The sequence below is a fragment of the Salmo salar genome, chromosome 05 (assembly GCF_965601325.2).
Source record: "Salmo salar chromosome 05, fSalSal1, whole genome shotgun sequence".
NCBI lineage: Eukaryota > Metazoa > Chordata > Actinopteri > Salmoniformes > Salmonidae > Salmo > Salmo salar.
Window position 1 is genome coordinate 200,902 of NC_138295.1, and position 19,328 is coordinate 220,229.

The following is a 19,328-nucleotide window of genomic DNA, read 5'->3' on the forward strand; positions in this document are numbered from 1 at the left end:
ATTATTTCTGGCTGGGTACTCTGCTGACATAATCTAATGTTTTGCTTTCGTTGTAAAGCCTTTTTGAAATCGGACAGTGTGGTTAGATATAGGAGAGTCTTGTCTTTAATAGTTGATAAAGACAGTTGGAAAAGGGAAGTAGCTTATTTCATAAGAGGAAGTAAAGAACCATTTTGTACAGTTTTCTCTAACCCTAACCCTCTACAGTTGCCTGCCTCTCTGTCAGATAGGATCTGTGTGACTCAGAGAAGGCTGTTAGCTGTGTGACTGGTGGATCAGGGTGTGTTGTAGTTAGTGACTGGGTGTAGTGTAGTTCACGTGGAGGGGATTCCCACTCTGTGTTTTGCTGTCACCTGGACTGAAGCTCAAAGTGCTACACCTTACTGAAGGTAACAACTATCTCTTTGTTCTTACATTGACACGCCCACTTTCCCCCCAGCAGTGTGCAATGTTGTGTTTAAGGTGTTGCTACGGTTTGACTGAATAACAGTTTCACAGGCGGGTAAAACCGAGAACCCTGATAGCCACTTCCTACAAAAATACATGCATGCGCTCGCTCACACACACACACACACACAAGCACACACACAGACTGCGCCACACTACCCACGATGCCACTGTTAAAGCTGCTCCGCACCAGAAATGAGCAACCGAGAACACACTCATACCCCCGCTACCGCTACCTGGCATCGGACATCAGAACAGCTTGCTGATGTCACATTTAGACACACACACACACAGGAAAGAAGGCGTGCATGACACAGACTGTTGACTCCTGCAGCGACAGCAACAAAAGACCTGTCAGTTGTTCCGTTACTGTGTGACTGCTGTTTCACATCCATCTGCTTATGTCATCCTCTGGGCTCTGATCTGACCTCTCACCTGACCTTTACCTGCACCTCATCAGACTGACTCACCTGGAGGGGCAACCTGGTGGAACTAGAGGTAAACCTATAGGTCTCTGGAAACATTCCAGCAGTTGAGCATGTTGAGCTTTTAGACCAGTAGAAGTCTTTCCAGGTCTTCTGTAAACATAACTATTGGGTGTGCTTAAAGTCTAGACAAGGCTTTGTATGTATCTGAGAAACCACTCCTAAGACTCAGGGTCAGAAAGCGATTGAGAGGTGTTCTGTCAGAACCTAGAGAGCCTGTTGGTTGGTTTGACACAGTACAGAAAGGACTTATGAACATGTCAGCCACAAAGACACAGAAGATGTTGAACTTTAAAATGATCAATCCCAAAGTGTTTTGTCTAGTATTGTAGTAGAAAAAGGGGCTGTGCAGTATTCTGGTTATGGTTAGAGCCATGTAGTTACATCCATATTGTTACATAACTGATTTTAGATCACAGTGTGTTGGTCAGGTCTTGGACCGTGTGACGAGACAGTACTGATTGTGTAAAGAGGTTTTAGTGTCCTGATTCAACTGTCATACACAGCTAGCAACAAACGTCCTCACAAATTTAGAGAATGTTCCCTTAATAAGGATCCGCCCCTTTTATTCAATATTCGCCTAAAGTGACATACCCAAATCTAACTGGCTGTAGCTCAGGCCCTGAAGCAAGGATATGCATATTCTTAGTACCATTTGAAAGGAAACACTTTGAAGTTTGTGGAAATGTGAAAGGAATGTTGGAGAGTATAACACAATAGACCTGGCAAAAGATAATACAAAGAAAAAATACAACTGTTCTTTTGTATTTTTTTGTACCATCATCTTTGAAATGCAAGAGAAAGGCCATAATGTATTATTCCAGCCCAAGTGCAAATTAGATTTTGGCCACTACATGGCAGCAGTGTATGTGCACAGTTTTAGACTGATCCAATGAACCATCGCATTTCTGTTCAAAATGTTGTATCAAGACTGCCCAAATGTGCCTAATTTGTATATTAATATCTTTTCATGTTCAAAATTGTGCACTCTCCTAACAATAGCATGGTATTCTTACACTGTAATAGCTACTGTAAATTGGACAGTGCAGTTAGATTAACAAGAATATCAGATGTCCTGAGAAATGTTCTTGTTACTTACAACCTCAAGCTAATTGCATTAGCCCACGTTAGCTAAACCGTCCGTGGACGGGACACCGATCCCGAAGAAGTTTTAAGAGTCTCATTAACTAAGGTTTCTATATGAATGTCCCGATGATGTCCAAGGACTGTTTGTAAGGGACCATTCCCTTAATGTCAAATAGAACTTATCCAGAAAGTGGTAACCATGTTCACAGAATGTAAAATATTGATGTTCTAGACACTTTTCACGGGAACGTTGCAAGAACATTCATATGCCCAATTTTCAGAGGGTAAGGATTCCATCAACGTCTCACCGAAAATACACAGAACATGGTTGCCATGTTCTCAGAATATAATATATTGATGTTCTGGGACTTGGCAGGAACATTTCTGTGTATCAGTTGTCAGGGCATCACCTGATGGTCCCAAAGAATTGTTCTCCCAAAATAAAACAATCACACATTGTCACAGAGCCCATCAAGGCCCTGATTGGTGAACCACTGATCCATTCACAGCTCTTGGTCTGGTGGCAGAGATTGGGACACACACGTACATATTTGATTACATTGTGTATGTTCATTTATACAGAAATTATTGTTTCCCATGTCGTCACCTGGAATTTGAACTCACAACCTTAGTTCACGTCATTCAGATCTTCCTGCTACGCAACCATGTCCTTGCCAGGTATCAATTTGACTCTTCTCTCATCATTGATATGATTATCCCAAAGCAAACCCTAAGCCCTCTTGTGCTTATTGGGTTAGTATAGTTAGGCCCTGTCCAGAAGCAAACCCCTTCTCCCTAGGCACTTATGTAGATGTAATAACGTGATAGGTTTAAGCAATAGGCTGAATGCACTTTGAAGTAAATCTCAAAAGAACACTTAATAAAAACTTGTATTGATCATAGTGATTCAGGAGTATCATTAAAACATGTTAACATGCCCACCACCACCATTATACAACTATACTGAAAGCCCTTATATTGCTGAAATAAGTCAATCAAATCAATGATGACAGAATATTAAAATGAACTGATACCTGACAGGAACGGGTAGCAGTAAGACCTGAACGCCGTGAACTAACAGGATGTGAGTTCGAATACCAGGGAAGGACAAGTTGATCAGTAATTACTGAGAGCTATGAATGGATCAGTGGTTCACCAATCAGGGTGCTGATTGGCTGGGTAACAGTAACGAGGCGTGATATGAAATGTTTTATTGGGGGGGGGGGGGTTCTTTGGGACCATCAGGTGATGCCCTGACAACTGATACACATAAATGTTCCCGAAAAGTTCCCATGAAACATGTCTAGAACATGAATATATTATATTCTGATACCATGGCAACCATGTTCTGGGTATGTTTGGTGGAAAGTTCATGGAATATTCTCCTAACCCAACTAAAATTTGACACAAACATTAGAGGAACATTACAATCTTTTTCTCTTTCTCTAGAATTATTAGCTGGGTATGTTCTCTCTCTCTCTCTGTCTCTCTCTCTCTCTGTCTCTCTCTCTGTCTCTCTCTCTCTCTCTCTCTCTCTCTCTCTATCATATAAACTCAGGAAAAAAGAAACGTCCCTATTTCAAGGCCCTCTTTCAAAGATAATTCGTAAAAATCCAAATATCTTCACAGATCTTCATTGTAAAGGGTTTAAACAGTTTCCCATGCTTGTTCAATGAACCATAAACAATTAATGAACATGCACCTGTGGAACGGTCGTTAAGACACTAACAGCTTACAGACGGTAGGCAATTAAGGTCACAGTTATGAAAGCTTAGGACACTAAAGAGGGCCTTTCTACTGACTCTGAAAAACACCAAAAGAAAGATGCCCAGGGTCCCTGCTCATCTGTGTGAACGTGCCTTAGGCATGCTGCAAGGAGGCATGAGGACTGCAGATGGGGCCAGGGCAATAAATTGCAATGTCTGTACTGTGAGACGCCGTAGACAGTGCTACAGGAAGACCGAACGGACAGCTGATCATCCTCGCAGTGGCAGACCACGTGTAACAACACCTGCACAGGATCGGTACATCCGAACATCACACCTGCGGGACAGGTACAGGATGGCAACAACAACTGCCCGAGTTACACCAGGAACGCACAATCCCTCCATCAGTGCTCAGACTGTCCACAATAGGCTGAGAGAGGCTGGACTGAGGGCTTGTAGGCCTGTTGTAAGGCAGGTCCTCACCAGACATCACCGGCAACAACGTCGCCTATGGGCACAAACCCACCATCGCTGGACCAGACAGGACTGGCAAAAAGTGCTCTTCACTGACGAGTCGCGGTTTTGTCTCATCAGGGGTGATGGTCGGATTCGCGTTTATCGTCGAAGGAATGAGCGTTACACTGAGGCCTGTACTCTGGAGCGGGATCGATTTGGAAGTGGAGGGTCCGTCATGGTCTGGGGCGGTGTGTCACAGCATCATCGGACTGAGCTTGTTGTTATTGCAGGCAATCTCAACGCTGTGCGTTACAGGGAAGACATCCTCCTCCCTCATGTGGTACCCTTCCTGCAGGCTCATCCTGACATGACCCTCCAGCATGACAATGCCACCAGCCATAATGCTCGTTCTGTGCGTGATTTCCTGCAAGACAGGAATGTCAGTGTTCTGTAATGGCCGCGAAGTGCCCGGATCTCAATCCCATTGAGCACGTCTGGGACCTGTTGGATCAGAGGGTGAGGGCTAGGGCCATTCCCCCCAGAAATGTCCGGGAACTTGCAGGTGCCATGGTGGAAGAGTGGGGTAACATCTCACAGCAAGAACTGGTAAATCTGGTGCAGTCCATGAGGAGGAGATGCACTGCAGTACTTAATGCAGCTGGTGGCCACACCAGATACTGACTGTTACTTTTGATTTTGACCCCCCCTTTGTTCAGGGACACATTATTCAATTTCTGTTAGTCACATGTCTGTGGAACTTGTTCAGTTTATGTCTCAGTTGTTGAATCTTGTGATGTTCATACAAATATTTACACACGTTAAGTTTGCTGAACATAAACGCAGTTGACAGTGAGAGGACGTTTCTTTTTTTGCTGAGTTTATAAATACAGGAAGGGAGTTGGCCAGTCTTGGCGGTTAGGCTGAGGAAGAGGGGGGAGTGTAGAACGGTTCTGTAGATAACAGAGGAACTGTTTAAACATATCCTGCTGTTAGATTTACCTTGCTACAAGATTTCCAGTCCAGTCTCTGCTGCTGTCCTCAGAGTAATGTCCTATAGTGTTTTAATCTGTGTAATTATCTTTTTTTCTGTCTGTTTGTCTGTCTGTCTGTCTGTCTGTCTGTCTGTCTGTCTGTCTGTCTGTCTGTCTGTCTGTCTGTCTGTCTGTCAGTTCCTCTCCTGTTCTGATGTGGGAGATGCAGCTTTGGGAACAGAATGAATGTGTGTGACAGTTTGTGAGTGTGTGTGTTTGTTTGTGAGCTGTGTGTTTGATTGAGTTTATAAGAGTATGAATCTGAATGTCTCTGATCTGTGGGAGAAGCTTCCTGTTAACTCCTCCGGGCGGTGTCCCTATGATGTGACTGGTTGGGAGCATCAAATGGAGCAGCTGTACTTTTGGTTCTACCTGCTGCTCTTCATCCCTGGTCTCTGCCTCAACACCACAGCTCTCTGGGTGCTTTGTAGACACATCAGGTACACCACACACACGCACACACACACACACACACACACACACACACACACACACACACACACAACACACACACACACACACACACACACACACACACACACACACACACACACACACGCCCCTTCCCCTCCCTAGTGTATGTTGACCCCCTCTCCTCTCTCCTCAGTAAGAAGACCAAGGCAGTGATCTTCATGGTGAACCTGGCTCTAGCTGACCTGCTCCATGTCATGTCTTTGCCTCTGAGGATCCACTACTACCGGACACACACCTGGCCCTTTGGACAAACACTGTGTCTGTTCTGTTTCTACCTCAAATACCTCAACATGTACGCTTCCATCACCTTCCTGGTGAGAACACACTCTAATCTGTTCTGTTTCTACCTCAAATACCTCAACATGTACGCTTCCATCACCTTCCTGGTGAGAACACACTCTAATCTGTTCTGTTTCTACCTCAAATACCTCAACATGTACGCTTCCATCACCTTCCTGGTGAGAACACACTCTAATCTGTTCTGTTTCTACCGCAAATACCTCAACATGTACGCTTCCATCACCTCACCTTCCTGGTGAGAACACACTCTAATCTGTTCTGTTTCTACCTCAAATACCTCAACATGTACGCTTCCATCACCTTCCTGGTGAGAACACACTCTAATCTGTTCTGTTTCTACCGCAAATACCTCAACATGTACGCTTCCATCACCTTCCTGGTGAGAACACACTCTAATCTGTTCTGTTTCTACCTCAAATACCTCAACATGTACGCTTCCATCACCTTCCTGGTGAGAACACACTCTAATCTGTTCTGTTTCTACCTCAAATACCTCAACATGTACGCTTCCATCACCTTCCTGGTGAGAACACACTCTAATCTGTTCTGTTTCTACCTCAAATACCTCAACATGTACGCTTCCATCACCTTCCTGGTGAGAACACACTCTAATCTGTTCTGTTTCTACCTCAAATACCTCAACATGTACGCTTCCATCACCTTCCTGGTGAGAACACACTCTAATCTGTTCTGTTTCTACCGCAAATACCTCAACATGTACGCTTCCATCACCTTCCTGGTGAGAACACACTCTAATCTGTTCTGTTTCTACCTCAAATACCTCAACATGTACGCTTCCATCACCTTCCTGGTGAGAACACACTCTAATCTGTTCTGTTTCTACCTCAAATACCTCAACATGTACGCTTCCATCACCTTCCTGGTGAGAACACACTCTAATCTGTTCTGTTTCTACCGCAAATACCTCAACATGTACGCTTCCATCACCTTCCTGGTGAGAACACACTCTAATCTGTTCTGTTTCTACCTCAAATACCTCAACATGTACGCTTCCATCACCTTCCTGGTGAGAACACACTCTAATCTGTTCTGTTTCTACCTCAAATACCTCAACATGTACGCTTCCATCACCTTCCTGGTGAGAACACACTCTAATCTGTTCTGTTTCTACCTCAAATACCTCAACATGTACGCTTCCATCACCTTCCTGGTGAGAACACACTCTAATCTGTTCTGTTTCTACCTCAAATACCTCAACATGTACGCTTCCATCACCTTCCTGGTGAGAACACACTCTAATCTGTTCTGTTTCTACCTCAAATACCTCAACATGTACGCTTCCATCACCTTCCTGGTGAGAACACACTCTAATCTGTTCTGTTTCTACCTCAAATACCTCAACATGTACGCTTCCATCACCTTCCTGGTGAGAACACACTCTAATCTGTTCTGTTTCTACCTCAAATACCTCAACATGTACGCTTCCATCACCTTCCTGGTGAGAACACACTCTAATCTGTTCTGTTTCTACCTCAAATACCTCAACATGTACGCTTCCATCACCTTCCTGGTGAGAACACACTCTAATCTGTTCTGTTTCTACCTCAAATACCTCAACATGTACGCTTCCATCACCTTCCTGGTGAGAACACACTCTAATCTGTTCTGTTTCTACCTCAAATACCTCAACATGTACGCTTCCATCACCTTCCTGGTGAGAACACACTCTAATCTGTTCTGTTTCTACCTCAAATACCTCAACATGTACGCTTCCATCACCTTCCTGGTGAGAACACACTAATCTCTCTCTCTCCTCCTCCTCCACCAGGTGTGTATCAGTGTCCAGAGGTGTGTGTTTTTGCTACAGCCCTTCTATGCCAGGCGGTGGAGACGGCGTTATGACCTGTTGATCAGCGCCACCGTGTGGCTGGTGGTGGGAATATTTTGTTCCCCTTTTATTATCATGAGGATCAGCAACAGCACTGTACCCGGCCAATACACCCCTAGCCCCAGTACCAGTCTCATACCCAGCTCTAACCCCAGCTATTACACTGGTAGTCCTATTCCATACTCCACACCCTCCACCTTACCTTACACAAGCCCCAGCCCCAGACCCGGCGACGGCTGTTTTAAGGACCTGCCCACCAGGAAACTGCCACTTCCCCTGATGGCAGCCATGATGGTGCTTGCGGAGCTGTTTGGGTTTGTGTTACCGCTCAGTGCCATCAGTTACTGCTCTCTCCGGATCGCTCACTCACTGAGACAGAGACAGGACAGAGAGCACCACCAAAACCACCGCTGCCCCTCGACCAGCCAGGCCCAACCCTCAGCCCAGACGGACAGAGAGCACCACCACAATCACCGCTGCCCCTCGACCAGCCAGGCCCAACCCTCAGCCCAGATGCACAGGCAGACGGACAAAGATAAGCGTCGCGCCCTGAGGATGGTTATGAGCTGCTCGGCTCTATTCCTGTTCTGTTTCGCTCCGTACCACGTCAATTTCCTGTTGTACGTGATGGTGTCTCAGGATATAGTGTCCCACTGCCCCACGATGCTGGCGGTGCGTCATTTCCACCCTATTTCTCTGTGTGTAGCCAGTCTGTCCTGCTGTCTGAACCCTTTGTTATATTACTTCCTCACTGCAGAGTTCAGACAGCACCTCTCCCAACGGACCTCCTCCCTCTCCTCCTCCATTAGAGGCCGGCTCATGAGCCTGGAAAGCACCTCCTCTTTTAGGGAGTAACACCTCCTGCAGGGAGCACTTTGTCTCCTCCTCCTCTCCTCAATCAATCAAATGTAAATATGAAGTCCTTTTTACATCAGCTGATGTCACAAAGTGCTATACAGAAATCCAGAATAAAACCCCAAACAGCAAGCAATGCAGGTGTAGAAGCACAGTGGCTAGGAAAAACTCCCTAGAAAGGCAGGAACCTAGGAAGAAACCTAGAGAGGAACCAGGCTATGAGGGGTGGCCAGTCCTCTTCTGGCTGTGCCGGGTGGAGATTATAACAGAACATGGCCAAGATGTTCAAATGTTCATAGATGACCTGCAGGATCAGATAATAATAATCACAGTGGTTGTAGAGGGTGCAACAGGTCAGTCCCTCAAGAGTAAATGTCAGTTGACTTTTCATAGTCGATCCTTCAGAGTTAGAGACAGCAGCTGCAGTAGAGAGAGAGAGTCGAGAACAGCAGGTCTGGGACAAGGTAGCATGTCCGGTGAACAGGTCAAGGTTCCATAGCTGCAGGCAGAACAGTTGAAACTGGAGCAGCAGCATGACCAGCTGGACTGGGGACAGCAAGGAGTCATCAGGCCAAGTAGTCCTGAGTCATGGTCCCAGGGCTCAGGTCCTCCGGGAGGAGAGTTAGAGGGAGAGGGAGAGAATTAGAGGGAGCATACTTAAATTCACACAGGACACCGGATAAGACAGGAGAAATACTCCAGATAAAGTGGAGGGAAAAAGTATTTGATCCCCTGCTGATTTTGTACGTTTGCCCACTTAAAAACAAATGATCAGTCTATAATTTTAATGGTAGGTTTATATGAACAGTGAGAGACAGAATAACAACCAAAAAATCCAGAAAAAAACGCATGTCAAAAATGTTATAAAATGATTTAAATTTTAATGAGGGAAATAAGTATTTGACCCCTCTGCAAAACATGACTTAGTACTTGGTGGCAAAACCCTTGTTGGCAATCACAGAGGTCAGACGTTTCTTGTAGTTGGCCACCAGGTTTGCACACATCTCAGGAGGGATTTTCTCCCACTCCTCTTTGCAGATCTTCTCCAAGTCATTAAGGTTTCGAGGCTGACGTTTGGCAACTCAAACCTTCAGCTCCCTCCACAGATTTTCTATGGGATTAAAGTCTGGAGACGGGCTAGGCCACTCCAGGACCTTAATGTGCTTCTTCTTGAGCCACTCCTTTGTTGCCTTGGCCGTGTGTTTTGGGTCATTGTCATGCTGGAATACCCATCCACAACCCATTTTCAATGCCCTGGCTGAGGGAAGGAGGTTCTCACCCAAGATTTGACAGTACATGGCCCCGTCAAATGATGCGGTGAAGTTGTCCTGTCCCCTTAGCAGAAAAACACCCCCAAAGCATAATGTTTCCACCTCCATGTTTGACGGTGGAGATGGTGTTCTTGGGGTCATAGGCAGCATTCCTCCTCCTCCAAACACGGCGAGTTGAGTTGATGCCAAAGAGCTCCATTTTGGTCTCATCTGACCACAACACTTTCACCAGTTGTCCTCTGAATCATTCAGATGTTCATTGGCAAACTTCAGACTGGCATGTATATGTGCTTTCTTGAGCAGGGGGACCTTGCGGGCGCTGCAGGATTTCAGTCCTTCACGGCGTAGTGTGTTACCAATTGTTTTTTTGGTGACTATGGTCCCAGCTACCTTGAGATCACTGACAAGATCCTCCCGTGTAGTTCTGGGCTGATTCCTCACCGTTCTCATGATCATTGCAACCCCGCGAGGTGAGATCTTGCATGGAGCCCCAGGCCGAGGGATATTGACAGTTCTTTTGTGTTTCTTCCATTTGCGAATAATCGCACCAAATGTTGTCACCTTCTCACCAAGCTGCTTGGTGATGGTCTTGTAGCTCATTCCAGCCTTGTGTAGTTCTACAATGTTGTCCCTGACATCATTGGAGAGCTCTTTGGTCTTGGCCATGGTGGAGAGTTTGGAATCTGATTGATTGATTGCTTCTGTGGACATGTGTCTTTTTTACAGGTAACAAGCTGCGGTTAGGAGCACTCCCTTTAAGAGTGTGCTCCTAATCTCAGCTCATTACCTGTATAAAAGACACCTGGGAGCCAGAAATCTTTCTGATTGAGAGGGGGTCAAATACTTATTTCCCTCATTAAAATGCAAATCATTTTATAACATTTTTGACATGCGTTTTTTTCTGGATTTTTTGGTTGTTATTCTGTCTCTCACTGTTGAAATAAACCTACCATTAAAATTATAGACTGATCCTTTCTTTATCAGTGGGCAAACGTACAAAATCAGCAGGGGATCAAATACTATTTTCCCCCACTGTATATCAGACTGACCCTAGCCCCCCCGACACATAAACTACTGCAGCATAAATACTGGAGGCTGAGACAGGAGGGGTCAGGAGACACTGTGGCCCCATCCGATGAAACCCCCGGACAGGGCCAACCAGGCAGGATATAACCCCACCCACTTTGCCAAAGCACAGCCCCCACACCACTAGAGGGATGTCTCCAACCACCAACTTACCATCCTGAGACAAGGCCGAGTATAGCCCATGAAAATCTCCCCCACGGCACGAACCTGAGGGGGGCGCCAACCCGGACAGGAAGATCACGTCTGTGACTCAACCCACTCAAGTGACGCACCCTTTCTAGGGACGGCATGGAAGAGCACCAGTACAGTGACTCAGCCCCTGTAATAGGGTTAGAGGAAGAGAATCCCAGTGGAGAGAGGGGAAACCGGCCAGGCAGAGACAGCAAGGGCGGTTCGTTGCTCCAGCCTTTCCGTTCACCTTCACACCCCTGGGCCAGACTACACTCAATCATAGGACCTACTGAAGAGATGAGTCTTCAATAAAGACTTAAAGGTTGAGACCGAGTCTGCGTCTCTCGCATGGGTAGGCAGACCATTCCATAAAAATGGAGCTCTATAGGAGAAAGCCCTGCCTCCAGCTGTTTGCTTAGAAATTCTAGGGACAGTAAGGAGGCCTGCGTCTTGTGACCGTAGCGTACGTGTAGGTATGTACGGCAGGACCAAATCGGAAAGATAAGTAGGAGCAAGTCCATGTAACGCTTGTATGTTAGCAGTAAAACCTTGAACTCAGCCCTAGCCTTAACAGGAAGCCAGTGTAGAGAGGCTAGCACTGGAGTAATATGATCAAATTTTTTGGTTCTAGTCAAGATTCTAGCAGCTGTATTTAGCATTAACTGAAGTTTACTTTGTGCTTTATCCGGGAAGCCTCTCTCCTCTCTCTCTTCTCCTCCTCTCGTCTCTCTCCTCTCTCTCTCCTCCTCCTCCCCTCTCTCCTCTCCTCCTCCTTCTCTCTCCTCTCCTCCTCCTCCTGTCCTCTCTCCTCTCCCTCTCCTCTCCTCTCTTCTCTCCTCCTCCTTCTCTCTCCTCTCTCCTCTCTCTTCGCTCTCTCCTCTCCTCCTCCTCCTCCTCCTCCCCTCTCTCCTCTCCTCCTTCTCTCTCCTCTCTCCTCCTCCTCCTCCTTTTACTCCTCCTTTCCTCTCTTCTCATCCTCTCCTCCTCCTCTCTTCTCTCTCCTATTCCTCCTCCTATCTCCTCTCCTCTCCTCTCCTCTCCTCCTCATCCTTCTACTCCTCCTTTCCTCTCTTCATCTCCTCTATTATCTCCTCCTCCTATCCCCTCTCCTCTCCTCTCCTCTCCTCTCCTCTCCTCTCCTCTCCTCTCCTCTCCTCCTCCTCCTCCTCTCTTCCTGTCCTCCTCATCATTCTACTCCTCCTTTCCTCCTCCTCCTTTCCTCCTCTCCTCTCCTATCTCCTCCTCTCCTCCTCCTCCTCCTCCTCTCCTCCTGTCCTCCTCCTCATCATTCTACTCCTCCTCTCCTCTCTCATCCTCTCCTCATCTCCTCCGCTCTCTCCTCCTCTTCTTTCTCGCCTCTCCTCTCATCCTCCTTTCTCCTCCTCTCTCCTCCTCTCCTCCTCCTCCTCCTCTCCTTTCGTCCTCTCCATCTCTCTCCTCTCCTCTCTCATCATCCTCTCCTCCTCTCCTCTGTCCTCTCCTTTCTTCCTCTCTCCTCCTCTCCTCCTCCTCCTCCTCTTCCTCTCCTTTCGTCCTCTCCGTCTCTCTCCTCTCCCATCATCCTCTCCTCCTCTCCTCTGTCCTCTCCTTTCCTCCTCTCCTCTCCTCTCATCTCTCCCCTCTCCTCCTTTTACTCATCTCCTCTTTTCCTGTCTCGTCCTCTCCCTTTTCTCCTCCTCTCCTCTTCCTCCTCCTTTCCTCTTCCTCTTCCATTTCCTCCTCATCTGCTCCATAGACAGATAAAGACTGTTACACAACAGAACACCCCCCCCACTCTAGAGGGACAGAGAGACACTGAAAATGTGACATGTAACCAGCTATGTTACTGTAAGATAAACTGTTGTTGTTTGAAGGGGACTCGTATAAGCTAAATGTGCTGAAACAGTAAGATGCAGAGAAAGCCTGGGCCATTGTACGCATCAGCTTCTGTTTGACCATGTTGTAAATTATGTAAATAAAAAGCAGCTTGTTGCTATATCAGACTGACCACTGGGTTTAATAATGCTTGTTCACATGAAGTAAAGGATGTCTGTGCTTCTCAAAGATACTCGTCAATGCTTTAGAGAGAGGCTACTGTAGAGTCTGAGCTGCTGAGGGGGTGGGGCGCTGATGGGGTAAGAGTTGCAAAGCTATGGAACTGCACACACACACACACACACACACACACACACACACACACACACACACACACACACACACACACACACACACACACACACACACACACACACACACACACACACACACACACACACACACACCGCAGCTGCAGTCTCTTACTGTGTGAATCTGGTTGGCAGGTGCTGGGTGTAGGTTGGCAGTTTAACAGTTGAACTGTTACCAACTGTAACCATATGGTCATTCTCCTGCAGCTGCACTCCAATCTCAAGGTGGGTCTGAAACACATCCTTATTTCCTTTAAAGGGCACAACTTTGACCATGGTCTATAGGGCTCTACATAGGGCTCTACATAGGGCTCCACACAGGGCTCTACATAGGGCTCTACATAGGGCTCTACATAGGGCTCTACATAGGGCTCTACATAGGGCTCCACATAGGGCTCCACACAGGGCTCCACACAGGGCTCCACACAGGGCTCTACATAGGGCTCTACATAGGGCTCTACATAGGGCTCCACACAGGGCTCCACATAGGGCTCCACATAGGGCTCTACATAGGGCTCCACACAGGGCTCTACATAGGGCTCTACATAGGGCTCTACATAGGGCTCTACATAGGGCTCTACATAGGGCTCCACATAGGGCTCTACACAGGGCTCTACATAGGGCTCCACACAGGGCTCTACATAGGGCTCTACATAGGGCTCCACATAGGGCTCTACATAGGGCTCCACACAGGGCTCTACATAGGGCTCCACATAGGGCTCCACATAGGGCTCTACATAGGGCTCCACACAGGGCTCTACATAGGGCTCCACATAGGGCTCTACATAGGGCTCTACATAGGGCTCCACACATGGCTCTACACTGGGCTCCACATAGGGCTCTACATAGGGCTCCACATAGGGCTCCACATAGGGCTCCACATAGGCCTCTACCTAGGGCTCTACCTAGGGCTCTACATTGGGCTCTACATTAGGCTCCACATAGGGCTCTACATAGGGCTCCACATAGGGCTCTACATAGGCCTCTACCTAGGGCTCTACATTGGGCTCCACATAGGGCTCCACATAGGGCTCCACATAGGGCTCCACATAGGGCTCCACATAGGGCTCTACCTAGGGCTCTACATTAGGCTCTACCTAGGGCTCTACATTGGGCTTTGCCTAGGGCTCTGCCTAGGGCTCTACATTGGGCTCTATCTAGGGCTCTACCTAGGGCTCTACCTAGGGCTCTACATTGGGCTCTACCTAGGGCTCTATATTGGACTCTACATTGGGCTCTACCTAGGGCTCTACCTAGGGCTATACATAGGGCTATTCATAGGTCTCTACATATGCCTCTACATTGGCCTCTACATTGGGCTCTACATAGGCCTCTACATAGGCCTCTACATTGGGCTCTACCTAGGCCTCTACATAGGCCTCCACCTAGGGCTCTACATTGGGCTCTACCTAGGGCTCTATCTAGTGCTCTACATTGGGCTCTACCTAGGGCTCTACATTGGCCTCTACCTAGGGCTCTACCTAGGGCTCTACATTGGGCTCTACCTAGGGCTCTACATTGGGCTCTACCTAGGGCTCTACATTGGGCTCTACATTGGGCTCTACATTGGGCTCTACATTGGGCTCTACCTAGGGCTCTACTTTGGGCTCTACAATCTGCTCTACATTGGGCTCTACATAGGGCTCTACATAGGGCTCTACATTGGGCTCTACCTAGGGCTCTACATAGGGCTCTACGTAGGGCTCTACAATCTGCTCTACATTGGGCTCTACATAGGGCTCTACATTGGGCTCTACATGACTCGTTTTTCTTGATGACTCCTTTGTCTTGCTCATTCACACTCTGAATGGCACACATAGACAATCCATGTCTCAATTGTCTCAAGACTTAAAAATCATTCATAACCTGTCTCCTCCATTTCATCTACACTGATTGAAGTGGATTTAACAAGTGACATCAATAAGGGATCATAGCTTTCACTTGGATTCACCTGGTCAGTCTATGTCATGGAAAGAGCATGTTTTCTCAGGGAATAGGGCTCTGGGAATAGGGCTCTGGCTAACAGTAGTGCACTATATAGGGAACAGAGCTCTGGCTAACAGTAGTGTACTATATAGGGAACAGAGCTCTGGCTAACAGTAGTGTACTATATAGGGAACAAGGCTCTGGCTAACAGTAGTGCACTATATAGGGAACAGGGCTCTGGCTAACAGTAGTGCACTATATAGGGAACAGGGCTCTGGCTAACAGTAGTGCACTATATAGGGAACAGGGCTCTGGCTAACAGTAGTGCACTATATAGGGAACAGGGCTCTGGCTAACAGTAGTGCACTATATAGGGAACAGGGCTCTGGCTAACAGTAGTGCACTATATAGGGAACAGGGCTCTGGCTAACAGTAGTGCACTATATAGGGAACAGGGCTCTGGCTAACAGTAGTGCACTATATAGGGAACAGGGCTCTGGCTAACAGTAGTGCACTATATAGGGAACAGGGCTCTGGCTAACAGTAGTGCACTATATAGGGAACAGGGCTCTGGCTAACAGTAGTGCACTATATAGGGAACAGGGCTCTGGCTAACAGTAGTGCACTATATAGGGAACAGGGCTCTGGCTATCAGTTGTGCACTATATAGGGAACAGGGCTCTGGCTAACAGTAGTGCACTATATAGGGAACAGGGCTCTGGCTAACAGTTGTGCACTATATAGGGAACAGGGCTCTGGCTAACAGTTGTGCACTATATAGGGAACAGGGCTCTGGCTAACAGTTGTGCACTATATAGGGAACAGGGCTCTGGCTATCAGTTGTGCACTATATAGGGAACAGGGCTCTGGCTAACAGTTGTGCACTATATAGGGAACAGGGCTCTGGCTAACAGTTGTCGTGTCTTTGGGCACCATTAAACTGAAGACATGTTTATCAAAATAACTCCCTGTAATTATTATTACGCGACTAAACTGATTCATCGTGTAACTGAAATTAACTAGGAGATCGGGGCACCATGGAAAATATTCAGATTACAAAGTTATAATTTTCCTAATATAACTTTCCTATATTATAATATATTATAATATATTCCTATTGATTAACGAGAGTCTTGTCTTTAAAATGGTGTAAAATAGTCATATGTTTGAAAAATGGAAGTTTTGGGATTTTTGAGGAATTTGTAATTCGCGCCACGCCCTATCATTGGATATTGGAGCAGGTGTTCCGCTAGCGGAACGTCTAGATGTAAGCTTTTGAACAGAAATACAATTCTCTCACATTAACATCAGTACATAGCATCTCAAAATATTCCAAATAGCTTTAATCTTATTAAATCATTTTATACAACCATTAGATGTAAGTCTCATCGCTGAGGCTAGTATATAAACCTTAGTATGGTAATATGGCCATATTGTCTCTAATGAGCCTCACAAAATTGTACCAAGCGGACCAGTTCATAGCTGGATTCTTCACCGATCTTTTATACCTTCTCCAGAACATAAATGTCGTTCGGTTCTCCAATTCTGTGAGGTGGAAGAATCCTTTGTTCTCTCCATGAACACTGTCTCTTTACTGTGGCCTGTTAGGCAGGACATTCCCTTTGGAATTTACGACCGCCTTCACACAGCCTTGTGTCAGATGTATAGAGGTCGGGGGATGGTGCATAGAAAACCCAGAGGGCAACGTCATGACACAGTAGTGCACTATATTGGGAATAGGGCTCTGGCTAACAGTAGTGCACTATTTACATTTTAGTCACTTAGCAGACGCTCTTATCCAGAGTGACTTAAAATAGTGAATGCATACATTTCATTTCATCTCATTTCAAACATTTTTTTTCTTTTTTTTCTTCTCCGTACTGGCCCCCCGTGGGAATCGAACCCACAACCCTGGTGTTGCAAACACTCTACCAAGTGAGCCACAGGGAAGGACCACTATATAGTGAATAGGGCCCTGGCTAACAGTAGTGCACTATATAGGGAACAAGGCTCTGGCTAAAAGTAGTGACTCAACCATTTCAGGCCTTCAAACAGCGGATGCATGGAAGCACCCCAGAGGAAATGTGACAGAGGAAGTAACAGCAGCACAGTGTTTGTACTGTACAGTCAACACCCACACATCAGAAACTAGCAGAGTCCTCCACACTGAGACAGACACCACAGGGACTCCTGGTACATACTGTATAGCCAACACCCACACATCAGGAACTAGCAGAGCCTTCCACACTGAGACAGACACCACAGGGACTCCTGGTGACTCCTGGTGACCCCTGGTGACTCCTGGTGACCAGATCAAACAGCAGAGTCCTCCACACTGAGACAGACACCACAGGGACTCCTGGTGACTCCTGGTGACCAGATCAAACAGAGTCCTACACACTGAGACTGAGGCACTAGCGATACGTGTGATAACTCATAACCCGCAGTCCCCACAATTATATCCAGGTGTCACGACTTCCGCCGAAGTCGGTACCTCTCCTTGTTCGGGCGGCGTTCGGCAGTCGACGTCACCGGTCTTCTAGCTATCGCCGATCCACCTTTCATTTTCCATTTGTTTTGTCTTGTTTTCCCACACACCTGGAATTCATTCCCTCATTATATGTGATGTATTTAACCCTCTGTTCCCCCCATGTCTGTGTGTGTAATTGTTTATTGTTGAGGTTGGCACGCTTCCGGCTGGTTTGTGCCGGGTTTATTTTATTACCCGTGCTTTGTGGCAGCCTGTACTTTGTACTTGAATTTTTGTACTTTGTGCTGCTTCTGTCGGTGGTCTGGGGGTCTGTCAGTGGTCTAGGGATCTGTCGGTTCCATCCCCCAGCACCACCGCTCCGATGCCCATGGAGCTGGGAGGTGCTGCGCTCAGGGAGACTGGAGGAGGTACCGTCTCGTGCACATCTGTGGCCGCAGAGGTCACACTGCCGGTCGGTGTCGGGTTGGTTCCTCTGGGGGTCGAGGCAGCAGGCAGGGCACTCTAGCGTCACCCCAGGTGAGAAGGCACCATTCTCACCCAGAGCCCTCTGTTGCACACGTGTTTTTGTTTGTTACTTTTCCTGAGTTTTCCCCGCATTCCCATTCCCATAAGGCGCTCGTCGATTCAGGCGCGGCTGGGAATTTTATAGACAGATCATTTGCCCATAGTTTAGGGATCCCCATTGTTCCAGTGGCTATGCCCTTCCCAGTTCACGCCTTAGACAGTCGACCATTAGGGTCAGGGTTGATTAGGGAGGCCACGCTCCTCTCGGCATGGTGAAACAGGGGGGTCTCACGAAGAGAATCAGTCTCTTCCTCATTGACTCTCTTGCGTTTCCCGTGGTGCTAGGCCTACCCTGGTTAGCTTGCCCTGACCCCACTGTTTCATGGCAACGAAGGGCTCTCACGGGGTGTTCGCGAGAGTGCTCGGGGAGGTGTTTAGGGGTTTCCATTGGTGCTACTACGGCGGTAAGTCCAGACCAGGTCTCCACCGTGCGCATTCCCCCCGAATATGGCGATTTGGCTCTCGCCTTCTCCAAAAAGAAGGCGACTCAATTACCACCTCATCAACGGGGGGATTGTGCGATAAATCTCCTAGTAGACGCCGCACTTCCCAGGAGTCACGTGTATCCCCTGTCACAGGCAGAGATGGTGGCTATGGAAACATATGTCTCTGAATCCTTGCGTCAGGGGTACATTCGGTCCTCCACTTCACCCGCCTCCTCGAGTTTCTTTTATGTGAAGAAAAAGGAGGGAGGTCTGCGCCCGTGTATTGACTATTGAGGCCTAAATCAGATCACTGTGAGGTACAGTTACCCGTTACGTCTCATTGCCACTGCGATTGAGTCAATGCACGGGGCGCGCTTCTTCACCAAACTTGATCTCAGGAGTGCTTACAACCTGGTGCGTATCCGAGAGGGAGACGAGTGGAAGATGGCGTTCAGTACAACCTCAGGGCCTTATGAGTACCTCGTCATGCCGTACGGGTTGATGAATGCTCCATCAGTCTTCCAAGCCCTTGTAGATGAG

General features: G+C 47.3%; 1 protein-coding gene across 3 annotated transcripts; it reads left to right on the top strand.

Moving 5' to 3' along the window:
* The first annotated feature begins 212 nt into the window (after positions 1-212).
* p2ry10 (P2Y receptor family member 10) lies at positions 213-13,203 on the top strand. Of its 3 annotated transcripts, XM_045717787.2 has the most exons (5): positions 213-389; positions 908-945; positions 5,350-5,651; positions 5,819-5,999; positions 7,775-13,203. In XM_045717787.2, exons 3-5 carry the CDS (start codon positions 5,467-5,469, stop codon positions 8,687-8,689), a joined length of 1,281 nt encoding a protein of 426 aa, XP_045573743.1. In that variant the 5' UTR covers positions 213-389; positions 908-945; positions 5,350-5,466; the 3' UTR covers positions 8,690-13,203. The 3 variants fall into 3 exon arrangements, with proteins under 3 accessions (XP_045573743.1, XP_045573744.1, XP_082831115.1); XM_045717788.2 differs by lacking the exon at positions 908-945; XM_082974989.1 differs by lacking the exons at positions 213-389; positions 908-945; positions 5,350-5,651; positions 5,819-5,999 and adding an exon at positions 6,220-7,732.
* The last annotated feature ends 6,125 nt before the right edge of the window (positions 13,204-19,328 follow it).

Coding starts and splice junctions, on each gene's coding strand:
- p2ry10 (XM_082974989.1), top strand. CDS start 6,269: ATGTACGCTTCCATCACCTTCCTGGTGAGAACACACTCTAATCTGTTC. Junction 7,733..7,774: donor ACGCTTCCATCACCTTCCTG/GTGAGAACACAC, acceptor CTCCTCCACCAG/GTGTGTATCAGTGTCCAGAG.